We start from the raw sequence: 10,939 nt of genomic DNA on the forward strand, positions 1-10,939 counted from the left end.
GCCCCCCGGCGGCGGCCTGAGAGACCAGGGACCCCGCTGCCTTCGCGCCTACGCAGGCCTCGTGGGTACGAATGACCAGGATCCAGCGGCGAGCGGAGCCTCTCCCGGGGATGCCTCCGCCCTACCGTGGGCAGATGACCCGGCCCTCGGTGTCACCGCAGGTACCGCCATCACCCCCAACTACTTGGACAACGCGAGCGCGCGCGTGGCGCCCTGGTGCGACTGCAGAGCCAGTGGAAACCGGCGGGAGGAGTGCGAAGCCTTCCGGGACCTCTTTACAAGGAACCAGTGCTTGGGTGAGAGGGGAGGACGGTGCTTATTGACCTTTCCCAAGTCCTGGCTGGCGGGAGCCCACTTTATTTGTTTATTTTGGTACCGGGGATCGAACTCAGGTCCTTGCGCTTGCGAGGCAGGCGGCGGAACCACTGAGCTAAATCCCCGGCCCGGGAGCCCACTTTAAAAGGAAGAAAACCGAGGTTCTTTGAGACAGCCACGCAGGCACCCTTTCCCTCTCCTACCCTCCTTGTCACCTTATTCCTGGGAGAATCCGTGCCCAGGTCTCAGACCCCTGGAGGTGCCAAGGCTGGTGGGAGGTAGCGAGTTAAAACAGGTTTCTGAGGACCTGGAATTGAGGTCAAGGTGAGACTCCTACTTCTGGGATTTCTGAGCTCCTCCCTCTAAGACGTGCTCTCAGGTATCCTCACTGGTGATCTTGCCCCTTGGGGTCTGAATGGTTTTGTAGTCTGGGAATTAGGAGGCCTGAATTGGAAGCCCAAATCTGCCACTTAGTAGCTGAGAATAAATTCCACTAATCCTTTTTGTGTTCATTTACAGCACGGGGATATAATTGTCCCCCTCCCCTGTGAGGCTGCAAGACTGTACCATTTGTAAGCTGGGTGTAGTGTCGCATGCCTGTAATCCCAGCACTTGTGAGGCTAGTGAGTTTGAGGCCAACCTGAGCTACATAGTTCAAGGCCAGCCTGAACTACATATTGAGACCCTGTCTTGAAGAACCACACACACACACACACACACACACACAGATTATACAATTTGTGAGTTACTCTTAGCATGATGGTCCTTGTTTTGTTATTGCTGGACATGCATTTCCTGTCTCAGAAGCCATTCCTTCCAGATACCAGGGACCTCAGTTTGTCCAAAAGGGGCTGGGCCCTGTGCAAGGGTTTTCCAGCCAGGATCCCTGAGGTCTCTTACTCCGTAGATGGTGCCATACAAGCCTTTGAGAGCCGGTGGTCTGGAATCCTGCAAGTCCAGTTGGACTCTCAGCAGGAACCTGGACACAGCCTCCTGCAGGTAGGTGCAGGGAGAAGCTGGTGAACTAGCAGCTCCTGCTGCTTCCTCCCACAGCTTCCCATGCCAAGCAGGCAATGTGGAGGTATGCATGTCCTGGGAAAGGGGAGCAGGCATCATCAGGCTGGTGCCTCAAGTCCTCACTCTGCTCCCACCCTAGGTGTCCTCTGCAGCTGGGCCCCTGGAGGGGAGCTCCCTGCTGTCCATATTCCCCGTCCTGGCTTTCCAGGCCCTGCTGTGATAGAATGGCAGACCTCGAACAGCACAGCCAGCTGCTTGCATCACCCACTGGAAAGGGGCTGGTTTGCCCTCCCTGCTGCCCTTTGCAGGTCTGGCCACCTGGATGCCTGTCCCTTGGAGCCAGGATTAGAGCCTTGGAGCCAGGCTGCAAAGCCTCTGGTTTCCCATTCGGTAGGGATTTTGGTTGCAGTTCCCTTTCTTTGTAGACAATTGGCATCTCCCACAGGGTAGGACAAGAGTGGGTGGGCTTTGTAGCTGAGATGTCACTGTTGCTGAAGTTCTGAGAGACCATCTGGGTTCCTAGGATTCTAGGAAACCTTATCTGACCCCCAAGCATATAACACCTAGGGAATGCATCGGAATGGACTTACAGGCAGGACTACCATAGCAGTTCCTGCAGCCTTTCAGGGCGTCCTCACAGCTAGGTGTGACCCCTTGTGCTGCCAGGGGGACACCACCTGGATGAGTGAGGATCCAGTCCCTGTTCTGCCCTATCTCAAATTGGCTACAGGCCTGTTTTCCCCACAGTTTATCCTCAGCACTGGGAATGGTACACCACGCTCAATAAACCCTTGTGCACTGAAGCTGACCTTGTTCTCATGTCATCTGCGTGGTGGGAGCTGGGAGATCAGGATGTGCTGCATGTTGTGCTCTGCTGTCCTGTGTGAGCTCAGATGGCTCCAGAACCTCTCAGGATTCTGTTTTCTCCCTTACAGATGCCAAAATGATTCAACTCTCAGATCTGATGGTAACAATTGTCTTTATTTTTGCTTCTTCCTTCTTTACTAGTTTTCAGATAAACTACATTTCTCAGGCCATGTAATACACACTAGCCAGTGTGATCCAGTGAGTGCCCCGGGCAATGTTAAATTGGTGTTCTGGGGCTGATGGTGTAGCTCAATGGTAGAGAATTTGCCTAGCATGCATGAGGCCCTGGTTTCCATCTCCAGCACTGGAATAAATATAAATAAACAACAAAAGTAACTAGCAGCAGTGTAAGGGAGTTCTGGGAGAAGATGGGATCTAGATACTAAGCCTCTGCCTGCTTGCCTCCTCCTGGACCGTATGGAGACTCCTGACAGCTCAGAGCTGTGTCCTTCTCTAGAGAATCACTGCCCAGAAACGCCTGGTGGTGTCCACTCTGCTGCCAAGGTGACTGCAGCCCAGGACTGACTGAGGCAGGCAGGGGTGTAAGGGCCTGGCCTGCCTGCCTCAAGGTGTGTTATGGCTTGTGTCTAGATGTCCCCCCCAGCCTCATGCAGTCATCGGTGAGGCTTTGTCAGAGGTGGCTGAATCTGGAGTGTATTGATGCATGATGCAATGCTAGGATTAAGGGTGCTGGGATAAAGGGTGTATGATTACTGGATGAGCCCACTGATTGGTTTGGCACCGCCCTAATCTCAGTAGCCCGAATATAACATAAGGGACAGAAAGAGGTTTGTTTTGTCCCTTGCTTGCTTGCTTTGCTGCCTTCTGTCCTCCATGAACTGTTTTTCCTCTGTAATGACCCTCTGCCAGGCCACTCTGCCTTGGAGCCAGCTGATTATGGACTGAAACCTCTACAAATTGTGAGCTAAATAAACCTTGCCCCCTTTAACTTTGGGTGTCAAGGATTTTTTAAAATTAATTTTATTGGTACATTTAAGGTTCACAATATAATGACATTCATCATTGGAAATTTGTACCTTTACACAATCCATCTTTTTTTTTCTGACTCCTCTGCCCTCCCTTCAACCCCTCCCTCCCTCGCTACAAAGACTTTGTTTCCATTTTTTCATATTAATTCCATTCCCTTCTTTCTTTTCCCTACCCCTCCCATTTCCCCTTCTCCTTTGCCCCTGGGTTTCAGGTATTTTGTCTCAGCAATGAGAGAAAAAGAACTAAGACAGAGTGGCACAGCCCTGCTTGCCGTTCTGACTCCAGAGCCAGTGGAGACAGACAGGCTGGACTCCAGCCGATTCCACCCCACAGTTCATCCCCATCCTCACCCATCTTGCCTCCTTCACCTGGTTTCTGGAGAACCTGACCTAAGAGACAGGGTATTAGCTACAGACCACCAGGACACTCAGGCCTGGGCTGTCCTGACAGGAACAGGGGCCACCAGCTCCGAGACAGGATATATATATATATCTTACACCAAACCCACAGATAGTGCTTGCTACTGCTATACTACTCAGCTCCCAGGTTCAGTCAAGATTCACCTGGTTGTAATGGATCAAACTGGCTTAAGCACATATCTGAGCGGCTCAGGCTTCAGGCACAGCTGTCTCCAGGGGTTCCATTGATGTCGTCCTTGCTAGTTTTGCCAGCAGCTTCCTTCTGAAGCTAGGCAGGCCTTCACTAAGGGGTAGAGAAGATGCCTCCAATGTCCTCTCCTTTTAGCAATCCCAGCAGAGAGACACACCTCTTTTTCCCAGCATTCATGGGTCCAGCATAGGTTACTAGCTTCTTCCTGTGGCCTGGGAGTGGTACTGGCCCACTGTAGTTACCTGGAATGGGAGCAACAAATTTCCAAAGAAAAAGAAGGTGTTGGGGCAAGCATGGTGCCTGTAATCTTAGCTGCTCAGGAGGCTAAGCCTGGAGGATCACAAGTCCAAGGCTAGCCTGTTTCAAGACCTTGTCTCAAAACAAAATTTAAATAAAGGGATGGGATGTAGCTCAGTGGTAGAATGCTTGCCTAGCTGGAGCAAGGCCTTAGGTTCGATCCCTGGCACCACTAATCAAACAAATAAACAAACAAACAAACATGTTAGCATCGTGAGGCTAAGTTTAGTCATTCTCACTTCATAGAAATGGAATATTCTCCATCACCTCCTCATGAGCAAGTGCACAACTCTGGGGTGGGAACAGGGGCTGTGCTGGGGGACACAGGGTCGTGAAGGCATCACTCTGCCCTGCCCATCACAGTCACATGGTGGCTGGTGACTCAGATGAAGGACTGAGTCTGTAAATGTGAAAGCACATTTGACTCTGCTCCATTTTCAACTCAGAGAAAGCAAAATGTGGATATTTTATTATTTTTCTTTCTTTTAGTAAAACATTTACTGGTAACATTTTAGATAAACATAGTAACACTAATCGCAGGGAACTTGTACCTGTACATGATGTATCCCGCCTCTTCTTTTTTTCCCTTTCCCCCTCCTCTCAGGTCTCCTCCCCTCCCTATATGCAAAAGCTTTGTTTCCATTTTTTCCTTCTATTTTCACTTTTTTTCTTGCCCCTTCCTTTTCTCCTTCCCCCCTCCCTTGTTCCCCTTCCCATTTGAACATTTTCTTCCCTAAATGTAACTATTTTTTAAAAAGTAGAAATGATTTAAAATAAAAATAGAATTCTCGATGGAAAAGCACAGGCATAGTCCTTCCAAAAAACAGAAGATGATGTGAACAGAACCAATTTGAAATGGTGAGATTGTTCCATGGCTGCTAGTGGTCTGCATCCAAATCCCTGGAAACTGCAGTGATACCTTTAACAGTAGCAAAGAGAACATCACCTTACATGGCAAAAGACAGGGCTGAATTCAGGTCTCGATAGGAGGTGCTTATTCTGGATTATCCAAGTGGGCCCTGAATACAATCACCTGACTCTATTTAAGAGTGATGTGGGGTTGGTGGTGGGGGACACAGACAGACAGACAGACAGACAGACACACACACACACACACACACACAAGGTACAGACACCCAGAGGAGGACAGGGCTGTGTGAAGACAGCAGAGATTGCAGCTATCAGCCAGGGGATGTTAGGAGGCACGAAGACAGAAGGTAGTGTGGTCTTGGTGACACCTCAGGGTCAGACTTCCGGCCTCCAGAACTGTAAGAATAAACTGTTGTTTAATTTGTTACAGCAGCTCCAGGAAACTAGTTGAGGTACCTAAGGTCGTTAGGGTTTGTTTTCTGTTACTTCTACCTAAAAGGTTCTGGTTATACATGGTAATGAAGTCTGGCCAAATGGCTCAGGGCTGGATCTGTGTTCCCAACATACATCTGAGTGCCAGCCTCTGTGTCTGCCAGGCAGCTGTGACTCTCATGCACACACTGGGAGACTGCAGACCTGACCTGGACTGTACCCTGTGGCTGGGTCTCTGTTACCTGTTGCCAGTGCTGACTCCTCAACTGGCAGGTGGCCTGGGTTGGGGCAGAGACAGAAAGGCAGGTACTAGGCTGGGGATGTCCATGGGTTTATTGTTGGACACTTCATGGCTCATAGTTGCCTCCCTAGCTAACAGCCCAGTGTCTGGAAACAAAGCTGATATGGAAACAGCTCACGGCCACCTCTCCAAGTGAGTCAGGCCAAGCTCACAGAACCAGCTGGTGGACAGTGGCCAGTGAACTCTGAAGGCCAGAAGAAGAGCGGCTGGGCAAGGTGTCCAGAGAGGCAGGACAGCAGCTCCCCAGGGAGTCTTGGCACACTAGGAAAACAGGCAGGCACAGTCCCACCTTGCTAGGCTCAGGCCTGTGAAGGCCAGGACTGAAGGCAGTCCTGTGAAGCTGGTCTGCCAGGGACATGTCACTCCATACCCAAATGAGCCTTCAGATCAAGCCTGACAGACAGAGGGAGAAATGAGTACCCACACAAGTGAAGAAAATTCACAGCCAGGTGTGATACACACCTGTGATCCCAGCTACTCAGGAATCTGAGTTCCACTTTGTGAGACCCTATATTAATATTTTAAAAAATTTTATTAATTTTTAACTTTTTTGAGACAGGACTCAGTCTGTAGTTTGGACCGGCCTGTACAGACCAAGTTGGCCTGAAATCTCAGCAATTCTCATGCCTCAGTCTCCATAGTGCTGGGATGTACTGGCAGGTGTGTGTCAACATGCCTGGCAAAAAATAATTTTAAGGACTTGGAATGTAGCTCAATGGTAGAGCCTTTGTCTACCATGTATGAGGCCCTAGTCCTACAAACAGATTAAATTAAATACACAAACTCAAGGGATAGGTAAGGGATAGGAATTAAGCAAATGAGAAGCAAAGGCTTACAGATGGACCCTGGCAGCACAGCTGAGACCACCTCTTTTCTACACGCTCCATACAATCTCTGGGGTCAGCTGTCAAGTCCTCTTCTTGTGCTGGGGACACCAGGTAGAAGGGAATCCTTACCAGGCATGTTGCACAGTCACGTGCAGAGCCACAGGGTGTCCGTTCAGGAGGGACCCACAGATCCATGAAGCTGGAGACTCAGGTGCCAGGAATGACATTACTGTTGGTGAAAGAATTTTCCAAAATGATGACCAGCTCATGGTAAAACTTAAGAAAACAAACTTCAGTCTTCCTTTGATCTAAATGGTAGTTGCATTTCTGAAAAATTGATTGTGTATTAAACCAGCTCAAATATTTTGTTTATAATATGGTTAGGTTCTATGCTAGAGTAAGTAGAAACAATTGTTTTCATCTACACAAATAGCAGCAAGACACCTGAAAGTTGGGTGGCATGCAGGTCAATTCCTTGTTGGGTGGACTGGTCTCACACATCACATGGTGTCTACCTTTATGCCCATCCTCCAAACCACAGCCATACCTCCCTGACTAGTGCAATAGGCCCTAATAATAGATATCCCCTGGAGACAACCCTGCATCCCTGAGAACCATTGCCCAGCACAGCCTCCCCCACCCTCCCTCTATGGCTACCCGCCCTGCTGCTTTGGGTTTTGAATGCTCTGCTCCCTCCTTGCAGCTCTGCTTTTCTACCACCTCAGCCACACTGTTAGACAGCAATCCCCCCAATACTTCCTACCCCAAACCCAACTTTAACCTCTTCACCTAAGCTACTATTTGATATTTTATGTATCATTGTACACAACAGGCTGTTTCCCTCCCTGAAAAATCTCTGGTTCCTTCACAATGCCTGGTCCTGTTGTGCTCAAGAAAAAACAAAACAAAAAACTTGAATGGCCAGATGAATAAAGCTAGAGGAATAATTAACTCACTTAGGCAGGGTAAGAAAAGATAGCTGTTTCCCATACCTTTCGTCTATAGTGCTCTGTTCCACAAAGTCACCCAGGGCCCCAGGTTCTTCGACTCTGTCCCAATACCATCTTCCACATGAGGGGAGAAAGGTCACAGCCGGTAGAAGAGATAGTCTTCTGAGCCTTGACAAGGCTGTGACACATCATAGGTAAGGACTGGTCACCTGTCTTCATCCAGATGCCAGAGTCCTGTGCAATGCAGGTGAAGCTGAGGACTGAGGAGGAGGAAATGGTGTGCTGAGCATCTAGCCAGTCTCTGGCACAGCTGCTCTCCTTGTCACCAAAACCCACTTGCTCTTCTTCCCCAATATGAAACACAGGCATCCTCTCCTAAGGGGGACAGTACAAGTCCCAGCACATCCAGACCTCCAGGTGAGTCTGAATTAACAACTGACCCTCCCCACCCCCTAAGAGGCAGAGGTGAGGTGGGGCAAGGCGCCTCCATTAATCCTCTGGTGCAGGCAGGATGGTGGCTGGTACACAGCCATCACTGCTTTTCAAATTCTGAAGGCCTACCCTAGGCTGGGAGGTCCTTGCCAAGCCGGGTTCTGTCCTCTGGACACAGCTTTCATGACTGTTCTTGCCAGAGGGTGGCTGTAAGCTTTTCTCATCCATCAAAGGTTTGTGTTTGTTTTAAAGGCTGTACTCATAGTTTCTTAAACTTACTACAATTTTTTTCTTTGTGGTCCTGGGGATTGAACCCAAGGCCTTGCACATGCTATGCAAATGCTGTACCCCTGAGCTACATCCCAGGCCAAACTTACTACATCCTTTTGGTATTTGTTGTTTTCCAGGCAGGCAGTGACTGCATTCTTGGTTCCTTCCTGGGAAGTTCCTTATCGGTTTTATTTTTTGCTTCATCTACATGCTGGCCTGAGGTTACCAGGCTCACTGGTGAGACCATCACTTCCCACAAGCCTCACAGCTCTTGGTTGCTCACCAGTAGCTCCTGTTGTTTGGGGCTAGCAGTTGGCTTTTCCTACACCACAAGGCCCTAGATGTGGGGACCCCCCCACACACCTTTACCTTCTGCTTGTAAACTGGCTAATCCTTTCTAGACCTCAACTTTCTTGTGATGCCTTGGCCAAAGCAATAACAGATGCCACATTGTTAATTTTCCAGCTTTTCTCTTCAAGCTGAAACTCAATAGGTATGTGATTTGTTTTCCAAGTTACCCAACATGACAGCCTTCCCAGATGTTTTGCCATTGCTTGGCAGGGACCTCCAGTGTTCCTCCTGTTGTTTTCTCACTGTCCACCACCTGACCGCTAAGTCAAGGCCAAGAGTTCTAGGTTTGGGTTACAGGTGCATCACACTTCAAGGCATTGATTTGCTGCTGGACCCAGATTTAGCAGTTTGGGAAGCCTGAAGAGACACCAGGACGCCTATGAGGAGATGGAAGAAGAGGGGCAACTGCACACAGCAGTGTGGTGAGGCCCAGCACAGCCGGACTCCTTTCTAGGCAGAGCTGCTCTGTGGGTGCACACAGGCTTCTGTGGGACAACTGGACTCCTGGACTTCCACCCACCATCTGCCCAGTGCTGAGTTCCACCCCGCAGAGGCCTCTGGGGGTTTTATACCCTCACCTTCCTGAATGCCAAGTGCTTCCCTGGAGTCAGTCTGAAAACTAGTAACATCTTAAACATCTTTTTCCTTCTTAAGGTTCTAATGACCAAAATGTAAATATAAACAACAAAACCAAGATTAAAATTAAGCACACAGAAAACCACTTTTTTTTTTTTACCAGATCTACTTTTATTTCAGAAGGAAGTTTGTAGTATAGTATTTACTTTTGTTTATATACAGGTGCTTCACATTTGTGTTTAAAATGCACAGACCTCCCTTAATTCTCTTGTTCCTGCTTAAATTAGCTGTTATTTTACAATACAAAAAATACCAAAAAATTGCAGTCCTAAATGTATGTATAACACCCACAATCCCAGCAATGAAATAGTTTACAATACTTACTCCATATTTACACGAGTGCAATAGATGCTAAATTATACATATTAACAAACTAAGCTTGAATCCAAACAAAATAAAAAACGTAAATAACTATAAAACAAAAACATTTCTAGAGCCAGAATTAGTTCAATGAAACAGGTTTCACTAGTGTTCAGAATGTTTTGTGCACAGATTCATTTACTGAGTCGGTTCCATTATTGCCTTTGGAAGAGAAGGTGCCGGTTTCCCTCTGCACTCCGAGAGCCCCCTGCAGGCAGGCGGTGAGCTCAGTCTCCTCGGGGCGGAGCCGCAGGATAGGAGCTTGGTTAATAGGGTAAACATTGCGGGTGCTGAGGCGAGGGCAGCCAGAGCACACTCTGACAGGAAGCTTTCCTGGTTCTGTCCTCAGGATGGCCATGTCTCACAGAAACCAAACCAAGGAAAGCTCTCCTGGGATAACAGGGCTGTGAGGCATTTAGAATTTTCTGTAATTCTAAAGAGCTACTTTTTCATCTTCACCATGGCCCTAGCATTAGCTTAGGTTAGTAAGTGTTCAGTAAATATTTGTGGAACGAACAGCTGAATTCAGAGAAGGGATAAAGGGTATTCATGAAAGCCATGAACGCAACACCAACCTCCTGAGGAAGTGAATCACCTCCCCACCCCCAACTGCTCCCTTCTGAAGGAGCCAGATAGGCCCTGCAAGGGAAAACGTCTTTTCCTATCCGGAGCGCTCTTTTCTTTGCCTGAGGCCTTACAGATATCCCAGCATTTTCCTCTTGCTGATGGTCTTCCCCCAGGTCGGCTCAGAGGAGTAAGGGTTGCTTGCTCTGCACCACTTTCTCAACTTTACAGGTGACTCTCCCTGGACCTCCCCAGACCATAGGAAGGACTGGAAGTGGAGAGCAGGCTGGGCTGTGAAAGCTCCCTGGAAATGGACCTGTTTATGAACAAGTTTCCACCTTCCGGCCCTAGTTTTCAGTATGAAAATGATAATGGTGCTCAGAAATGGTCATCAAAAATTTAGTCAAAGACACAACAAAGTGCAGCCTGGAGAACCAGTTTTGGGAGTCTGACTTCCACAAATTATAGTCTTTGAATTTAGGACTAGAGAAACAGTTTTTGCATTGATGAGACTGGTCACCCCTTGCACCCTAGAGTCCTGAGGGCTACCAAGGTTGCCAAGGAGCATGCTGATCGACAACAGTGACAGAAGCTTCTGCTTCCAGCTACCTTGAGCACTGCCTGGAACTACAGCCTCACTGCCCGAGCCATGGAGGTCCTGACAGACCAGTCCTGTTTGGAGCTATCTAGCGGGTACCAGGTGCAGCTAAATATGTCAGTGCCATGCTGGCCTGGCTCTTGGTTTCATTATGAGTTGAGAGGATGTTCCAGAACTTGGATACCCAGTATACGGCACAGAAACATTTTAGGTCAAACTCAGATGTTGTTACATTTAATAAAAATACATTATG

The 10,939-nt window shown here is 48.5% G+C and overlaps 1 protein-coding gene across 1 annotated transcript in view; it reads left to right on the plus strand.

The window, feature by feature from the left end:
- The window catches only part of Gfra4 (GDNF family receptor alpha 4), a 4,469-nt gene extending 2,293 nt beyond the window's left edge, over positions 1-2,176 (plus strand). The window contains exons 3-6 of the mRNA XM_010611053.2: positions 5-65; positions 162-296; positions 1,223-1,314; positions 1,472-2,176. Of these exons, the coding sequence (XP_010609355.1) occupies positions 5-65; positions 162-296; positions 1,223-1,314; positions 1,472-1,552 (369 nt within the window). The 3' untranslated portion in view covers positions 1,553-2,176. The remainder of the gene's footprint in view (positions 1-4; positions 66-161; positions 297-1,222; positions 1,315-1,471) is intronic.
- The last annotated feature ends 8,763 nt before the right edge of the window (positions 2,177-10,939 follow it).

The sequence above is a fragment of the Fukomys damarensis genome, unplaced genomic scaffold, assembly GCF_012274545.1.
Source record: "Fukomys damarensis isolate Sample0158 unplaced genomic scaffold, DMR_v1.0_HiC HiC_scaffold_7, whole genome shotgun sequence".
Lineage (NCBI taxonomy): Eukaryota > Metazoa > Chordata > Mammalia > Rodentia > Bathyergidae > Fukomys > Fukomys damarensis.